General features: G+C 38.6%; 1 protein-coding gene across 1 annotated transcript in view; it reads left to right on the forward strand.

The window, feature by feature from the left end:
* Window positions 1–217: 217 nt before the first annotated feature.
* LOC106927248 (abl interactor 2-like) overlaps window positions 218–20,133 on the forward strand; it is a 34,197-nt gene continuing 14,281 nt past the window's right edge. The window contains exons 1-3 of the mRNA XM_088011715.1: window positions 218–346; window positions 14,603–14,770; window positions 18,875–19,051. Of these exons, the coding sequence (XP_087867841.1) occupies window positions 230–346; window positions 14,603–14,770; window positions 18,875–19,051 (462 nt within the window). The 5' untranslated portion in view covers window positions 218–229. The remainder of the gene's footprint in view (window positions 347–14,602; window positions 14,771–18,874; window positions 19,052–20,133) is intronic.

Raw genomic sequence — 20,133 nt, forward strand, 5'->3', positions numbered from 1 at the left:
ACAATTTACAGTTTTTTATTTTTATTTATTTATTTTACCATTCTTGTCTCATGGTAAAGGGTCGAAAGAAGTAATTTCACAGGCAAAAAAATGGCCCTTATAATACATTTCCCCCCAACATTTCCAAGGTATCTCGTCGTAGTCGTGAAAGTTCCCACAGCCCTGGAATGCAGCAGGATGCATCCAGTCAGCGCGAGCCGCAGCCGTTAGTAGTAAGGACTATGTAAAGATGGCGGAGCTACAGATGCTGCTGGAGGAGGAAATTCCTGCGGGACGGAGAGCGTTACTGGACAGTTTTACCAATCTGGAAAGAGTAGCGGAATACTGCGAAAGCAATTATGTCCAGGTAGGGGAGCGTTTTTTTTCTTTAAAGAAACCGAGGGTGCTAATTTCTAAAAATAAGAAACCCACGGAACAGTTGTGTAGTGGGGAGTGGGCGGTAAGGGAAAGAAGTGATGGAATAACTAACACAGTCCGTTATGTTGCTGTCAGCTCTCTGTGGAAAACACACAAAAAAAACTATTCAAAATAAAACAGGCTTATTATACTTATACAGTACGACCAATTCCAACATATTTTTCCAATTTAACAAAAAATACAACTTTTACAGTGGGTATGGTAGAGCACCATAGTGCGTCTTTTTGAGGGAAACTTCAGTAGGAATGTGACAGATATAAGTGTTAAAAGTTGTCATTTAGTCTTACGGAGCTGGCGCATGCTCATTGCACACACACCGAATAAAGCAGCACATTGTTTTTAGGCGTAAAATGTCATAAAGCGCTTCTTACGTGATGTTTGAGAGCTGCAGACAGGCAGGGAACTGTTCACATAAAATGTGTGAAGTCTAGCATCGCACTTTATTAACAGTATTTTATTATCAGTTGGAAGGAGCTCACTCAAAGTACACCATTCACCACAGTTTCTGTTTTAAGTATTTTAACAGGTCCTTACCAGGTCTTGAGATATTAATTATTAATCAGACCAAGCAAAAAAATAAATAAATAAAATACAGAAGGAGACCTGTGTGTAAAAATAAGTCTATTCTTTATGCTGCAGATAGACTTTGCTTATCAGACACGCTGATTAAGTCTTTGCACATTTTCATTGAGTTGGCATAACATTATGACCACTATCTTAATAGCCCTGAGCCCTGGAAGCTCCGACCCCTGAATGTGTGCTGTTTTTTCTGGCGTCAAGATGTTAGCAGCCGATCCTTTAAGTCCTGTGAGGATCTGCTGTCTGATCCTTGACGTGGATCAGATTTGTTTATCCAGTAAGATCCTCACAGATGCTGGGTTTGAACAATTTTGAGGCCAAGTCAACACTCTAAACTCGCTGTTGTGCTCCTCAAATCATTTTTTGGAAGCCTTTTTGTTTTGTGCCAGATTGCATTATTTTGCTGACAGAAGTCACCGTGATTACCTAGCTGCTTTTCCTTTGATCATGTAATTACGCAAATTGGAATTCTGAAAAATCAATTCGCTTAGTGGAAATATTCGAATTTAAAAAAAAAAAAATTGCGTTTTTCGATTAAAAGAACAAAGTTGAGTGTGAAGATCAGGTGCATTTTCGGCAGTATTGAAATTAAGGTATTTCGTAAAACTGTAATGAAAACACTTTTTTCACATCACAAGAGTCATCTGATCAACAACCGGATGTTACTACTGCAGGAAAAGACAAAGAAGAAGGCAACAGGAAGTAGAAGAGGGACGACGATACTTTATGTGTTTTAATGACTTATCTCACGAACTTATTCACGTGGGATTTTAATTGTGTTTCTTATTTGATGGAAACATTGCAATTGAAAAATTCTGTTTTTTCGGCATTAGCTGAATTTTGACAAAGTTTTGAGCAAATTTGTAATGGAAACGCAGGTTCTATGTATGACCGTATTACTTCTAATACAACAGAAATTGGACTTTTCTCTACCACAAATTTGGAACAATGTTCTTTAGACAGTGAAGAAAAGCAAGTGAAAGTAATGCACAGTCAACTCAACCACTTACTATCAACATAAACACATCAAAGTACTTGTCAGCAGTGGCGGATCTAGAATAGATCTAGAATAGATCTGCCACTGCTCCGTAGAATAATGTCTATGGAGTGGCAAGCCTCGGCCAAGGCTTTTTTAGGGGTGGCAGCGTGTGACAGATTTTTACAATTTCACATTATTTTCAGATTTTAGCAGCTTACAGTCTCACTAGTGAGAATGTAAAATAACAAGCCATTACATTACATTCTCGTTGGTGCAATGAATTCAGTACGTTTCTTGCTCTCTGTCCATGCAAAGATTGCGCTGACATGGCTTTCAGATCTTGAGAAACTGCTATTTTTCATTGTTTCCTTTTTCTTCAGGTTTCAACTATGCATGCAAGACCATTTCTACCGACTTTTAATTAATTCCTTTATAAATTCTAACTGGTGAGTCATTATTTTCTCATTTTGTCAGCAGCCCAGCTTACTTTGGATGCTGGGCTGCTTTGTATTTGGTAATATTTGGCATTTTGTTGTTTTTTTCATTTGCGGATAAATGAGTAAATTCCTTCTGAAGATGGCAAGTCAGTAGCTTTGATTGGCTGCCGTTCTCCCTCTGCGCTTCACAAGGGACATCATGACTGCAACGTGTGTGTGTGTGTGTGTGTGTGTGTGTGTGTGTGTGTGCACGTGTGTGTGCACGTGTGTGTGTACGTGGGCAAGCAAAGCTGCTATAAACAACTGTTCTCCCTCAGTTGGCTCTAAATGCACACCTGTTCACAGCCACGTTTCATAATCATCCCATTTGTGCAGCTGTGGGTGTGAGTTTCACTGTCAGTCAAGAGAAAGTGGAAGAAAAGCGAGTCCAGGCCGTGGCTGAGGCGACACTTTGAAGTAAACGTTGCAGAGAAACTGCGTGTTCAGCTTTCATCTTAGCAGGATTACGGAAACGTTCCAGCAATTTTACAGAAATACCAGAATTAACAATTTTTATTTAACAAGTAAACAGGAATAACCTTTATTATATTTATAATGCCGATCAGGTGTGCCGATCAGGTTTTTTCCTGCCGATGAGGGCCGATCACCGATACCGATCACATAATTATTATTTATTTATTTTTTATCATAAACCCTAACGGTTACATTATGTGGAAAAAGGAACCATGAATTCACCTTAATTTAGACAAAAACTTGTTTTTAATAACTTTTTTCAAGAAGAAAACTAAACAAAACAGGCATTGTGCAAATTGTACTGCTATTGATAATACTATCTTTAACAGACTGAAAACATATGAAGGCTCTGAAGAGGCTAAATAATACAAAGAGCCAAAATAAAACCTCTCAACATTGCCAAGAAGTTCAAGTATAAAACTTAACATTCAAAGGCAAAAACAGGTTCCATTACAATAAACAATCCAGAGTTACAGAATGAAAACTTCCTGTTAGCATGGCGGCTAGCTGATTACTGCTAGCTCTGATTGGCTGTTTCTGACTGAGCGGAGTAATTATGCAGAACAGGGAGGAGATCGATTATTTTTTCAGAGATTATCTGTCTCATGTTAGGACAGTGAAAGTTTTAATATGTAAAATTTATTTTTTTAGGTTAGATGCTGCAGCTTTAAGCAGGTTCGGTGTGAGAGTCACTACCAGGTGGAGCAGAAGCGAAGCTCCGTCTGTCAAATATTACTACCTGTAGCAGCGGTTCAACAGGAGAGCAGAACCAGCGTCTTACATCGCAGCTCGAAGACTTAAATAATTTTCCAGGTTATTTGTTTAGCTTTCTGACCGTCATGCTAATCCGGGTGAGTGTTTGTAGCTGTGCGCTGCTTTACCTGCTGTCTGATCCTCCGTATGTCTTTTTTACTGCAGTGATCCTCGATGTAGCCAAACTCCGTCAAGTATGGCTTTGTTTTTATGTCGCATTAGCTTCGTTGTGTTGATGAATTTTGACGTGCTTCACCCCCGACCTCGAGGTAATTTCCCGCCGCAACACGCAAACTTCCCTATTCACTCAGTGCGTTATAGTTCCACATCGCTTAGGATTTGTTGCTGCGCGTTTGCGCAGAGTGAAGGAAAGAGGAGACCAGCTGCACAGGCAGGCTGCGAAATGAGATGATCGGCATCGGCAACAAGAGCCAATGATCGCCGATCACCGATCATGCACTTTTTCACGAAAATCGGCCCGATTATGATCGGTGACCGATCGATCGGCACACCTCTAATATATATAAATATATATATATATATATATATATATATATATATATATATATATATATATATATATATATATATATAGGTAGGTTGTGCAAGGAGGCCTCTGAGACAGTCCAGCACATAACAGCAGGGTGCAAGATGCTGGCAGGGAAAGCGTACATGGAACGACATAACCAAGTGGCGGGCATAGTGTACAGGAACATCTGTGCAGAATATGGACTGGAAGCCCCGAGGTCAAAGTGGGGGACACCCCCAAAGGTGGTGGAGAATGACCGAGCTAAGATCCTGTGGGACTTCCAGATCCAGACAGACAAGATGGTAATGGCGAACCAACCGGACATTGTGGTGGTGGATAAAGAGCAGAGGAAAGCCGTTGTGGTGGATGTAGCAATACCAAGTGACCACAACATCAGGAAAAAGGAGTACGAGAAACTGGAGAAATACCAGGGCCTCAGAGAGGAACTGGAGAAGGCCTGGAAGGTGAAGACCACAGTGGTGCCTGTGGTCATCGGGGCCCTCGGGGCAGTCACCCCCAAACTGGAGTAGTGGCTCAAACAGATCCCAGGAACAACATCAGACATCTCAGTCCAGAAATGTGCAGTTCTAGGCACAGCCAAGATACTGGAGGAGAACCCTCAAGCTCCCAGGCCTCTGGTAGAGGACCCGAGCTCAGAGGATGAAAGAGAGACCACCCGCAGAGGGTGAGAAGGGAATTTTTTATATATTAGAAATAGACGTATAATGAATCAGTCGTTCAAACTTAAACATATTATATATTGACAGATGTAGCTGTAAGTCAGTCAGTATGTACGTCCACAATTCAGAGCTTTTACATACAGCAGCTCAGCTGAGCAGCTTTTACAGGGAATCAGTAGTGCAGTTGGCTTTTTATGGATTTATTTAATTTAGCAATGTTTACAGAACCAACTGTGCGAGGCATTACTGCTGATTACTTGACTCATTCTCACAAAGTCCTTCAAATGAAATGCCGCCAAAAGATTCAGATGATGTTTTTCTTGGAAGAACCATTAATTCTTACATAAAAAAAACAGAAGAACACCTGTTAAAAAATTTTCTTTCAGAGAAAAAAAAAAGTTTCTTCTCTGAAAGAAACATTGAAATACAATGTGACACAGCATTTATTTTCCTGAAAATCATGCAAGTAGAGCAGTGCAGTCAGGAACATGTCTCTACAGTGGCTATCAGCCGGCATTGCCGCACACTAAGGTTGTTAACGAGGGAAACAAGCAGAGCAGTTTCTTCCCCATTTTTAAAAGGGTACAAACTAAACAAGTGCCCAGAAGTCGGCTAGTGACCGACGAATTGGTCAGTTTAATGATTGACTGGTCCTAATCAAAGATCAGTGGATTTTTAAAATTCAGACTATAATTCTAAATTGTAATAATAATATTTATAATACAGTGTTTTCCCCAGATAACTTGCTAAGCCCGATGGTAGGGGCTCTAGGGCTGCAGATAACTGTCATGTTTCTGAATTAAAAAACATGTTTAAAGGTGACAGAAAATGTGAAAATATCATTATGTGTTATTGAACATTATTAACATTCCTTAAACTCCAACTGCGAACTCTTTAAATAAGCAAAGATTAAAAATAAAATAAATAAATAAACAAATAATGCTTAGCCTGGTCAGGACACAAATAAAGCCTGGTGGCCCGCCAGGCTTATAACACACCTGAGACGGCTGTTATTTTTAAAAATGCTTGTAGATAAAATGTTTTATGAAATACATTTTTAGATGCACAGAAAGCAACAACAATTAGTGAGCTATCATGTATGTATACATGCAAAAGATATATTCTGTAATCCACTCTAGCTGATTATTTGAATGATTACAGATTTTAATGTATTTGTAGAATTTTAGTGACGCAGAAAGAGTCCGCCTTTAACTTAAAATTGTTTTAATGAAATAATTATTTTTATTGTACTATTAAAATGGTTTAAATAGTTTGCTTTTCTATTTATCTATGAAAAAATGTTACTAATACATCTAAAAAATAACTTGATTTCAGCTAAGATCAAGGTCAACAGGTTCTAATTTGCCACAAAATCTCCAATAGATAACATTTCTTGTGCAAAATCACATTTTCGCCAGAAGTCACACAAATGTAATAAATTTATTTATTTTCAGTCATTTTTCAAACAACTGAATCCAAATTAATTTTCAAACTATTTTTAACAGAGAACAGTAAAACAAAAAGAGGCAAGTAAAAAAAAAAATCAGGTGAAAAATAGAAAAAACGGCATGCCACACACACCTCATCAGGATTCACTCATTTCTTCTGAGAACATTGAAACAAGCAGGAACGTGAAGCCCAGGAGGCCGAGTCTCTGTTTCTGTCACAGACACTAAAGAGCAGAAAAGTTTTCAAGGCTGAATCTCACTGTAAACTTTGAATAGTTATAAAGGTGTTGCTGAGGCTGGACCACTATAATAAACAAGCTGTAAGTGTCAGGGATGTGCATTTATGAAGAACCGACTATTGGTTACTCCTGTGTTTGTCTTCATTTGCGTTAAAGTATCCATACAAACATGTCCAAGCAGCACCAACTCGTTGGTTGGCCTATATTTTTGCTGCGATCAGATGATGTGATGTGTTACGTAATCCTGTTCTGCTCCAGTCTTCTTAACTGTGTTTGGCTTCTTCCCGTGTGAAACGCTCACAGCATTTAAACTTGGCCTCAATCATTTCAAGAGTCAATATAAGAGTCTTAACATTCCCAGCTTGACAAATAGTGTTTTCTTACTCTAATGAAAATTTCAGCAAAAGATCTAAGTCTGCTCTCCTTTCTTGTGGAGTGCTGCCAGGCTTTTCTCCATAATAAGGAATCTAAATATTTTTTATTTTAAATGAATTTGTAGATTGTCTTTTTGTTTAGATTTTTTGCCTTGTGTCAAACTAAAATTTACAGTTGCCAATATCGATATTTAAGGTTTAGTATCGGCCGATACCGATCCGATACATAAAAACAGTGCTGAGTTGACTTGAAAAGTTTATTTTTTTCTAAACACAGACATACATGTACTGAATTACAAATTCATTTGATAACTCTTCAGCAGTACAGCACATTTAAATACACCAAAAGCTTCACAGGCTTGGTCCAACATAGGTTTACTACCTTGGTCAAACATGTAAAAAATAAACTGCAATTTCAGACATTAATATCGGATCGGTGAATCTCTAATAGCATTATACGCAAATATCTGCCATTCTTACAGTGAAACCAGGAATATCTAGGCAGTTTATTCAAATATTTGCTTCAAAAGTAAGTGAAATACAATGAGACGCAGCATTTATTTTTCCTGAAAATCCTAAAGTACCGGACTGGGCAGCGTGGAGCTTATGCCTTCCCCCTGTAGCTTTGCACCATGTTGACCTATCACAGCTGGTAGCGGTTAGCTCGTCAGCAGAGGTAGCTGAAACGAAGCTCAGCCTCCAACTGCTCATTGAAAACACATGGCACGCTGCTGCAGGAGGCTGCCTGTGGATGCCCAAAGGGAGCGCATGTGTGTATTTTGACTCAGAAACCATGGCGATTGGGTTCCCAGTCAAGTCAGTATCAGCCTTCCAGTTTCGGCGCTGATGCCAGGAACAGCTCCTGCGGGGGCGGAACCGCCTGAGCGCTTGGAAAGATGGGTTTGTGACTTTTGACAAACCCTGGGGACGAACCGTTGTGCAGGCCGACACGGGTTTATGATTCCCATAAAAATGTTTGAAAATCTGGCTTCTTTTGCAGGCCAGTTAGTGTCATTTGTGTAATTATTCTCAGTGTTGAACTGATCTGTGATAACCCCGTCATAGATAAATGACCGTCCGTCTCTTATTATTATTCATATTTCCTTTCTGCACATGCAGCCCACTCACAGCGTCGGCTAAAGTTTTAAATGACATTACTGGATGTGTGTATGAAATCTGTAACACATCCGTTTTTGTTTTTCATTGAGATGCTTTCATTTCAAGCTCTGATGTATTCTGATTTGATCTAAAATTGAGGAAACTAGAAGAAAGAAATTCAATAAATATATTCTCAACCACCAACTTGCAGTCTTGTTAAAGGGACAATATCATGTAAAATCAACTATTTTGAGCTTTCCGTCATGTTATAATCTTATTCCCTAATCAAAAACATACCTTGATTCTTTCATGCATGTTTGAGAAATCCTTTGATCTCCCTGGAAACCATTCAGCTGTTCAAAACACCGCCTTCAAAATGAAGCTCCTCCTCGGAGCTGCAGCTTCCAAGCTTCTGGACCCATGACTCCCCCTCTCAGCTCCTTCAGACTAGCAAGTAACAATTAGCAAGCACCCAATGGAGGTCATTATAGGAGCTACGTCTCAGTGCTATGATGGTAAAAACATTACTAAAGGGTTAATAGAGGAGATGATTTCCTGAAAGTGAAGTGTCAGAAAGATCAGGAGCTTTTAAAGAGACAGAGGCCCAATTTCAAGGCATTAAATTATGATGTGAAATTTCAAGTCATATGTAGCATTTTTTCTAACTGAAAGTAACATAGTTATTTGATTGTGCTGTAAAATGGCACTATGTGCCCAGGAAACAGATAATACTCCCCTTTTAAAAGTGGTCTGTGGGTTTCTTTCCTTCGTCCTGTGATGTATGGTGTCTCTGGAAAAGCTCTACTGTGTCTGTTTTGGATGTGTTAGTATACAACCACAGTTTCCATAAACCACGAGAAAGAACTGTGCAACAGCTTAGAAATATTTATTTCTCTTAGAACAGATCAACTAAAGACTAAAAACTGCCCCTTCCTAGAACAAAATCCTTTGAACATATTGTGCTTTCCGTATTTTTGCCCTGTTTTCTTGGAGCAATAATAAGGAAAGGAGAAAGGAAAGTCAAGTGCTCCAGCTCAGCAGCCTCCCGCATCTGTTAAAATAACACTGAGACTGTAACAGTGTAAGAATGTATTACTCCCACTGAAAATGGGTCAGAGGTGTGTAGTGATGCTCTGATTGTTGGTGGAGGAGTCAGGCTGAATTCTGAGATGTTCTATTCATGTTTATTATTCAGAGTTACAAACAAAATAAATTGTGTTTCTTGCAAATCACACTGTCTCCCCCCTTCATTGTTTGACAGTACCGTAGACCCCCACCTATTTGTGGCTCAATGTTTGCAGATTTTTCCGAAAACCACCAAATCGTAAAAAAAAAAAAAATACCGAGACATTAATGTCCTTAAATGGATAAGTTAAGTGATATCTATTTAAGTATAAATGTTTTCATTCAGGAGAGTTAGCTAGCTGAAGTGCTAGTTAATGTCCTCTCTGTTATGTCTTTGAACATTTGCATTTCAGTTTGGACTATTCTTAAAGAAAATGGCCTTCTTTGTTCATTAAGTTAGTGATTTGATTAGCTAATATTTCAGCTGTTTGAAGGAGGCAGCAAAACTCAGATGATAGACCAACACAGTGACAAGGTTTCTTCTGGAACTCTGATACCAATCAGAACATCTATAGTTAAAATAACATGACACTATTTACAATTCTTAAACCTTATAAAGACATGGTGTCTTTATCAAAATACACTCTTATTAGGGAGGCAAACAATTAATCAACTTTCAATTAAGTGTTGATTTAATTGCTTATTAAATTAAAAGTAGTTCCAATTGATTAAGTAATGACATACTTTCACATCTTCTTTTAGTGTTGTATTTTGGCTGCCACTAGGCATCCTTTAGCAAGCCAGTTGATACAGAAACAAAGATGGCAGGGCCATACCAGAACAGCAAAAATAAACGGTCCAGTGTTGAATGCAAAATGCACTTATGTGGTTCTGTTTTGAAATATAAACACTTGACAAGCTTCTTAAGTTCTCACCTTAATACAGCTGACTCAGGGAATTGTTAAAATATATTTGTTTGGTTGTTGTTGCAAATTAAGCATTTCAAGAAAAATGTAGCCTTTTTATGTTATTTAAAGATGTCCAACTGTCTTGATACAAGAGAAAACTTCAGGAGCCAGGCAGCGCAGTCATTGGCCAAGAGGTTATTGTTCAGACATGTTTCTTCTGTCAGAGGAAAATGGATGTCACAGGCCATTAACCACATGATCATTACAGCGTCTCACAAAATAAACAAAAGTTACAAAAGCTGTTTTGTGATATAGACTCTACTTACATTTAAAGAGGTAGTGCACAGAGAAACAGAAACGGCTGATTTAAAAGTTTTCAGTTTCTTTGTTACAGAGGAATTTATCTGTTAAATATTCCTACTGGAAACTTGTTTCTGTTTTACTTAAACCATAACAGTAAATCTTTACAGTGTATACATATATTTGAGCTGTAAACCGTCTGTGACACGCAGAGCAAGGGACTTTTCCTTCTAAGGTAAAAGCAGCCAGTAGGCTTCTGGTGATTGTCAATACTTCAGAAGGGTAAGTGGGGTAGAAGATGCACTTGAACACACCACCAAGCAACATCTGCCCAGTGCCTACTGAACATACTGTAATCTCAAGCACACGTGGGTTATGAAGCAGAATAATAGTTTAAAGCCAACCAGCAATTATGTCTCTGAATGGCTTGAAAACAAAAAAACCCCAACAAACTTAATGTTTTCGAGCAGCCTATTTAACGGTGTGTGACTAAACAGCAAAAAAAGATCAGATCTCTAAGGGATTTTTTTACACCTATGAGTAGGGGAGGGCAATACGGACTTAAAGTTTTTATCACAATATTTTGTTCTGCTGTTCTGGTAACAATAAAAAATACAATAAAAACTGTTACTTTGTTTTTAGTTAGTTGTATAGATGTGACTCCATAGCAGAGCAATCAAAGCCCCATAAACTTGAGTAATGCTTTTGAAAAAACAATACAGATTTGCTCTTTTTTTAGGACACCACTGCCATAAAGAATATGATTTGTATCAAAAAACTGAACATAGTACCAGCATTTAATCATACTTTTGAATTAATTGATATTTCTTGATACTACTCTTGAAGAAACATAGAAAATAGTAGCAATAATCCTGTATGGGCAGTTTTAGGGGATTTTAAACATTATTAATTGAAATTTATCATGACAATGATAAATCAAAATTCTTACAAAAGTAAAATTATCATTATAAATGATAAACAATATATTAATAACAAGTAGGTTCTAATTGGTTTCCATCAGTGTGATGCAGGACTTGGATTTGCTGTAGAGCAAAATCCAATTCTAGATGTTTGGATACATTTTTTAATCCTTATTTTGCTTCAAGATTGCATTTTTCATTCCATTGAATAATTATCATTTGACCCTTTCAAGTTAATATTTAAGATCTATATTTTGTCTTGTAGGGTATTTTTTTTGTTGCTGTATTTTGATGTACCAAAATGCCCTCGTATGCATTAAAAATGCAGCAGGAAACATCCAGATGGTGATTAATAAACTCACATATGTCTTCATTAAAAAAAAGAGGTCAGAGGAATCAGAGTGTGCACACGAGTCCGTGTAGATCTAATATGATTCATGTATATGAATTTAGTTGGAAATAAAAATCTGGGTTTATTAACATCAGTACGTGTGTGTGTGTGTGTGTGTGTGTGTGTGTGTGTGTGTGTTGGTCTGCCCTCGCCTTAGGCCAAAGAAGGCAGCAGTCCAACTAGGTCAGTGCTAACGGGACGTTAGAGGTCTGATAGGAAAAAGAGCGAGCTGTGGAGATGTAAGGATGTTGTCATAAATTTAAGGAGGAAAGGAAATAGAAATATTGAAGAAAAAAAGCTTGGCAGACCAAAATTAAAAACTGAGATAGAAAGACATTTAAAGGATTCAAAACAAGAAATTTCAACAACACATAAGCCTTAACTACAGATTTACCTGAATGTAAACATACATATAAATCTTACAAAAGGACATTCTGCCTTTAATTTAATTTTTAGGGACTGAAATCAGCCAAAATTTTACCATCACGCACTGCAGTACTTTCAGCCAACTTTCAGCCTCTCAAAAGAGAAAAGATCATGTTGCTATTATTACAGCTGTATGAGGACATGCACTTATCAGCCAAAAGAGTACAACCAACCGCCTAAAACTAAGTTTGGCACAAAGACATAGAAGATAATGCTCCAGCATTGTCTTATTAAGTATTTCACACTGTTTGATCACCAAGTGTCAAAAAACTTCCATCTGAGGGTCACAGCTCTTAACATGTAGCAATTAACCAATTAACCAATCTCAGTGTTAATTCATCTCACACTATGCTATGTGGTTTACTCCCCTCAGCATGCTAGATGATTGAAAATGAAATTGAAACTGATGACATTTCCTACTTTTTCATTAATATTTCTCTGTTTTTTTGACCGTTTAGGAGCACTATTGAACATTGAAACATAATTTCCATGATGGTCAATTTATCCTTAAATATGAGAGTAATCTAACTTGTAATGGTACACTAAAAGTGCATTCACACCAGCCTTGTTCAATCTGTTTTAAATGAACTCTACTTCCTTTGCCCAGAGATTCTGGGTCTTTGGGTAAAAACTCTGATACAGACCAAAAATTCAAACTCTGGTACGCCTAAAAACCCAGATCTTTTGGTTAAAGTGATCTCTGGTGCGATTCGAATGTGTATGTGAACGCCAAGCAGACCGGAGACTGCTTTAAAAGCAGGAAGTGGATCATAGTGCAAAGCATTCTGGGTAAATACAGCCAAAGCAAACGCACAAAAACAAGCACTAGCAGGAAAAATGGCTTGTGGTGTTTTACCAAATACAAGAGAGAAATCCTGCAACTACTAAAATCTGACGCCACTCCATTTTTTGCTTACATTTCATGAAGGACAGTTGCGGTCAGTGTTTTCTTTAGAGGCTTCCATGTCATTTCCTTCAGTGGTTCTTGGTGCAGCGCCACCACAGGCGAGGAGGGGAACAGGTTTTTCAAAGGGTTTGGTTCTTTGACACAGTGCAGTGTGACAGCAAAGTGCGAAAGCTGAAGATGAAACAAATGTTGCAATTTTGGTCCCCATTAGAACTGGACTGTCAGGTGTGAAAACATAACCAGTCCTGATGCAGCAGGACACTGTGAATTCCACATCCTTCATCCCAATTAATACTAATCACAAGGAGAGTGTCATTGTCTGCCACTGTGAGTCATCTCCATCGTACAGTGAAATATTGTGACGACGATATCGTTTGATTTTCTCCTCATGCCCCCTCAACGTTAAAATCTCACCATAATAATGTAGCTTGGCGCATATCCAGGAGTGACTTTCCAGAGTCTCAGCAGCCAGAGGTTAGACGGAAGCAGCACAGGGATCAAGTGGCCGCTTTTTTATTTTTAGTTCACATAAATTCTACATAGAGATTGAGGGACCTTGCGTATTCATAGAAGAAAAATTTGGCAGTAACATCTCAACCATGTTTGAGCAGGATTATTTTAATGAGCAGTCGAGCTCGTTTGTTACCCGTAGAGGAATTTTAATGCAGCCAATTATAATGCTTTAACTGCCTCCGTGTCTGTATGACCTCAGGTAGCACTTGGCTTCACCACTGGCGGTTCGCCTGCAGAAAGTGGAAGCTGCTCCTAAAGCCGCTGACAGGACCGGAAGCCGGGGCAGATTGAAATGTTTTCTGGAGCTGTGGTGTGGCTCAAGAAGCGTGGATTTGGGGTCTGACTGCGAATGTAGGGCAATGGGTCATCTGAAGTCGTGACACAAACTGGGTGTGCGCGTGTTTCCTTTTGCGTTGTCAGTTATCATCTTTCTCGTCTCTGTGCATCTGCGCGCGCACACACACGCAAACACGCGTAGATACACGTTTGGGTGTCAGTGTGTTTCTTGTCAACTTCAGGCATGAATGAATTTGCGCTGACCTATATTGTGCTTGAGCACACACACACACACGCATGCACACACACATAGATGGTATTTCTGTACTTATGAGGACTGTACATATATTTTCCATACATCCACCCAGCATGATTTCTTGAAACCTTGAAGCTATTGGTTTTATTTTGAAGGTTTGTGTTAAAGTAGTGATTAGTTGTGTTAGAATGGTCTGATGTCGCAGCATCCTGGTCCCAAATTTAAGAATGCTGTCAGACACACACACCATCCACCAGCCTTGATGTTTATGTACATGCAGACCTTGGATTTGCACTAAGCAGCTGAAACCAGAAGTTTACATACATCTGGAGATGCAACGATCCGATTTTGAAAGAGAATTCGAGATCGGGTATTGATGCAAATGTGACCGATCCATAAGGGCAGATCTATTCAGTGTAATTCTATGCTTTGTGCTTTATCATTTATTTTATATTACGATGTTTAGAACTCCTAGTTGCACTTTCTGAATCATTTGAAAGACTTGTTGCAGTTTATCTTTGTTCGTTTTTTTTTAAGCTGTTCGTCTTGCCTGACTCCTGTCCCAAATCTGTCTCCTGTCCCCTCCGTCCACAGTCTGCAGACAAAGAGCAAGCGCTGGAGGAGACCAAGAGCTACACCACCCAGTCTCTGGCCAGCGTCGCCTACCTTATCAACACGCTGGCCAACAATGTGCTGCAGATGCTCGACATCCAGGCCTCGCAGCTCCGCCGCATGGAGAGCTCCGTCAACCACATCTCACAGGTCTGGTGGCGCTAAATGCTCTCACTTGAGTGAAAAACATCACAGTCAGGAAGCGAATAGGAAATATCCATTTATGTGTGTGTATCGATATGTAGCGCCTTCCAAAAATATTCATACCCTTTTAGTGTTTATGCATTTTAACTCCCACTTAGGCCTGTCACAATAAGCAGTAAATCAATTAATAGCAAATTAAAACAAGTTCAATAACTTCTATTTGCACGATTCTGTTTTCTCTCTATTGTTCTTCTTTGAAACCAAAGAAATGTCGCAGCATTTATGAAACATTGATTTTTGGAGAACATGATGAATAAAGCCATACATGGTTCTGTTATTCAGAGGAAAAGGACTCGTGGGTGTAACCATGTCATAATCATGTATGCATGCATGAAGGTTCATTTATGTTAGCCTCTCTCAGGCTGAGTGGAGCAGCTCTGAATCTATTTCTGAACTTTGTACTTAGTGATCAAAAGAACTATTCACAGCCATCAAGAAGCAGCTAAAGTGCAGAAACATGTTGTCTTTCTTTACGTATGTGTGCCAAATGCATGATTAGGATGCATGTTTGGTACAAGCTATTTCTCTATTGAGACATTTCATTGTTTTTAAAAGAAATACAGCGATCCACACGCCCTCTCTGACAGATCATCAGGTGTTTAAATTAACTAACCAACCACTGATGTGTTCAGATTACCACTTATTGATACTCGCAAAATAAACATCAAGCCTAAAAACGTAAAACTGTGATGACATTATCAGGGCCAGAGTACGAGTTTCTTTTAAAATACGACAATAAAGTCTTAACATAACAAGGGTACAGTCATGTCTTTATGAAAACACCAACATGAAAAATAACAAAAAATTTAAATTAAATTGAGGAATGTTGACCATTTTTCACAGGAAATATTTCACCTTTTAACACATCACCGTCAAATTATTATCAGCAGCAGAACCTTGAAACGACTGAGGAAATGACAGAGTATTTTGAAGAAAGATCCTCTCGGACTCTGCAGGTCAGGTCTGAATGACTATGGAGGCTTTTTCTCATTAAAATGTCTTTTTTCTCTTAATTTTAAGATGTTTTTCTAGTAAAATTGCATCTTTTTTCTTCTAATATTATGTGACTTTATTCTCATATCAAACAAAAATTCTTGACCTAATACTTTATTGTAGATCTCACAGAAGGGATGATTAAAATAAAAGCCACGTTTTGAAAATATTTTTTGTCTGTAATTTCTAATTTAGAAAAAGTGAAGAAAAAAAAAATTTAATCGGATTTTAAATCGGATTTGGTTACCAAATCCGATTTTTCGATTAAATTTTTTTAAAATTTGGTTGCAAAAAGAAAAAAGAAGAAAAATTCTGCAATTTGATTTATAAGCCGTATCTCCCAGCCTTAGTTTGAACTGTGTGATCTATATCCCTAACTCTGTTAAACAATGTAATCATTTTTCTTTGTGATGTTCGCATAGAGACAGTGAGTTTACTCAATCTTAATTACTAAGCTTTAATTCCAGACTGTACCGGAATCTGTTTAAGAGTTTCATCTGCTTAGCATAAAATTACAAAAGGTGCCATCTTGAATTTGGAAACAAGTTCCACAAATTTTTATCATATCAGAGAAGCAGCTGATATAAGAACATTTCTTATTTTTTTAGCTGAACCAAAACACACCAAATTCTACAACCCAGCTAGATGCTAAGGTTGTCAAAGTCAAGCTAGCATAACTGAACCACCTCTCTTTCCATTGCTATATTTTTTTTAATTAACATTTTTTCCTGACCTTGTTACCTAGATATCGCAGTGTTGAGAAGTAATAGCAAAGCACTGCATCCTTTTTTCTTGTATATATCACGTGTACATTTAAGACTTAACACATTATGTTGACAGCTAAAACCAATGGTCGTCATCGTCAGCTAGCAACTTCTTGCGTGCGTGACGTCACGTTGCAACGTGTCCATTGAGAGTCAGTATCGCCTCTTTTTTATGAATGCCAAATCCGAGGAGATAAAGCACAATTTCCCATTGTGTTACTCAGCTGGAATATGTAAGCACCCCTCCAGTACAGTCATAGGTGTGAAGCATCACTAGCGATCCAGAGAGTTACACTGTGCTGCACTCCTACACAACGGCAGCTCTGTCAAGTGCATTCATCTCAGACAAACCCAGCCAGCTTCCATAAGAAAATAAGCCGAATGCTAGGAAAAGGCTTCGGTTGAAAAGAATTAGTGCACCGATGATCGCTTAGAGGAATTAAGTTGTACTTCTGAGCGGTACAGAGGGTCCATTCTCCCCCTTAGACCTCCGAATTATCGGAGCAGTTTCCATGCAGCCATAATGAGATGCTTCTCTCTGCTTGTGTCGGCCCAGGCTGAGGTTGCACGTTATAATCACCACTTTCTGTTCAGAAAGACACTCGCATCTGTTATGTAGGCGAACACTTCGCACTGTGAGGCTTCTTCGCTTTCACAAACACTAAGATACTCTTATGTAACGCATTTAGCATTTTATGCAGCTGCAATCAACCAAGACATTATTCATGCAACATCAGAGACAACTAAAAAAAACAGCCATTGTTAGGACGAGGTCCAGTGTGTGTACGGCATAAAACTTTGGTTTTCTGTCAGTAGCTGGAGGCAAAAGGGACTCAGTGTTTTGTGTTTCTTTGCTTTAAATCTTATGCTTCACAGTTAAGCCCAAAATTATTATACTAGTATGTTACATCAGATTAAAACAAAAAAAACAATTTTTAAAAACATAAATATGGGCTTAATGAAACATCTTTAATAATTTTCAAAAGATGCTTTTAATCTGACAGCTTCGCTTCATCTGAACATATAATTTACTGGATATATCTATGAATGTATTGATGCTCATAAACATTGTATTGAAAGCAGCAGATAAACTGTTCTGCTGCTTTCCTAAATGACAATGTTTTGAATTCATATCTTGGAGATTAAAATAAAACTTCCCAAAAATTGTTACACTAAAAGCCTATTCCAGCCTCATCATGTCATTGAAAATACCACTCCTGTCATCTTTCTAGGTAATTAATTGATCATTTCATAGATATTAAGAATATAGACATTCATCTTGATCAGAAGATTAAACGACGCCTTAGTAAGAAGCTTCACCTGTCATAGTTCTTGTCACCTTAGTGACAGTCTCTATGGTGACAAAACGCTGTGTTGTCTTCACCTCATCACTCTGGTCTTTAACTCTCATACAGACCACACAATACAGGTTTCCCAGCAGTCCTTCTGCTTGCTCACCTAAACAGAAAGATGTTGGGCACCGATCCGCTGGTAGATGGTCAAAAACAAAAACACAGCAGTGCATGTGCTCCATGTTCCCTCAACTGGATAGTGCACCCGGTTATCCAGAGATGATGGACACAGTCAGTCAGTCAGGTCAGCTGGCCGCCTTGCTGTTGGTCATACAGCTCTTCTGAGTATGTAATTGTCCATACATTATCAAAAAAGTATTTGTTTTTTTTTGTCAAACATGTAAAAATCTCCTCATGACATGCGATGCCAAAACAAATTAGACTCTTCCTTGATCCTCTAATCATTCTATATTAAGAAGCATTTTCTCGTTTCATGTGCTCTCAACAGACCGACCCTATACAGTGGTCCACCCGCATACGATGCACACATGGATGCTGCTTTCTGTAAATAATTTCACTCGATAACCAGAGTAAAGTATCCTTCAGCGTGGATTTCTCTTCTACTGACTCCCAAGCTCCACTGCCAGGCTGTCATCCATGTTAGGACTTCTCCAAAAATATCCACAGTGTGAGAACACAGAGCAGTGAGAATTTCATTCTCACACTGAACACTCTTTGGGTTTTGAACAGCCGGTGAGGAAATGAGGGAATCAGTGATTCCAAGGGAAGATTTGAAGCCAAACTGCCTTTCTGAGAGAAAAAAAATATCGAGTTCAACTTGGAAACAAAAAATGACTTTGGGTTCTGTCAGTGTTTTGGAGTGGTAAACAGTTATTACAACATATATGGACAAGGTTTGTGATCTGTTGGGATGATCTTTACGCATCATTTGATCAAAATCATAAGAAGTCCAACTATCGACTCTTTGTTCCTCCTTACAGACAGTCGACATCCACAAGGAGAAGGTGGCGAGGCGTGAGATTGGCATACTGACCACCAACAAAAACACGTCCCGCTCCCATAAAATCATCGCCCCAGCCAACCTGGAGAGGCCGGTGCGCTACATCAGGAAGCCCATTGACTACAGCGTGCTGGATGACACTGGACATGGAGTCAAGGTAGGTGGCAGAAATGAGCTAATAACAGTGATTGATGGTGTAATTAAGGTAGTGGCAGACCGTAAAGTTCTGTGACGGTGACCAGCATGTTAACGTTTCTCTGAAACTGAAAAATAAACAAATTGGAAGTTATTGTATTGGGTTTTATTTTAATTGAGAACATGATAGGAAAGCTACAGAGCTCCTCAACGGATTTGGAGGGAAAAAAATGATTCCAACTTACTTTTGCGAGATTCTTTAAAATCCTTAAATATGTAGCAAAAATTTTGCGTGAACTCACAGAAGTAGTTTAGGATTTCACAAAAGTAATCCAGCATTTTGCAAACTTTTGCAGAATTTTGAAAATGTTTTTCTAGATCAGGATCCACCCTTTTTCTCCATCTGCCTGGGGAACTTAGTGTAAACCTCACAATAGAACATTTTTTACAGTGTTTTTAATTTCAAAATTTTCACAAGATTTTTTTTTTGTGAATGTAACTGAAGCTCAGACTTTAAAAAGTGAGATGCAAGGCGGCGACTGATGAGATACATCAAATGTTAACCTTTCTAAAACGGTTTTAATCAAAACCAGGATGTTTTGGTTCATAACCGGCTGAAGTTCTTGCATGAATTCGCTGTGCAGAATGCTTTCTCTATCTCTCTCTCTCTCTCTCTCTCTCTCTCTCTCTCTCTCTCTCTCTCTCTCTCTCTCTCTCTCTCTTTCTAACATCTGGACAAGCAAACAACTTATAGAAATTTGTTTTGTGTACAACTTATATCTTTTTTCTTAAGTGTTTCTGCTACCCACTGGTACAGTGTCACCCTGGGCAGAGAACCGTTCCAGTGTATCACAAATGATGAAAAGTATTCCCTTGGGCTGTAGTTTTATTTATCTATCTCTGTTTTCAAAATGATTTATTTAGCTGCGCGCCTCAGTACCACTGCATCACAAACTACAACCAAACTAAAGAATCCTGATCTGTGTTTCTCCGTCTCTATCTCTGCCGGTGTTTATCTGAAGCTCTCTTTCTGCCTTGCATTTTCTGTCTGCTGCTCCTACCGACTGACCGTATTTGCATGATGCAGTTGCTCTCTGTCTAACC

The sequence above is a fragment of the Poecilia mexicana genome, unplaced genomic scaffold (assembly GCF_051168715.1).
Source record: "Poecilia mexicana isolate PSO_F unplaced genomic scaffold, ASM5116871v1 scaffold_2, whole genome shotgun sequence".
NCBI classification, from domain to species: Eukaryota; Metazoa; Chordata; class Actinopteri; order Cyprinodontiformes; family Poeciliidae; genus Poecilia; species Poecilia mexicana.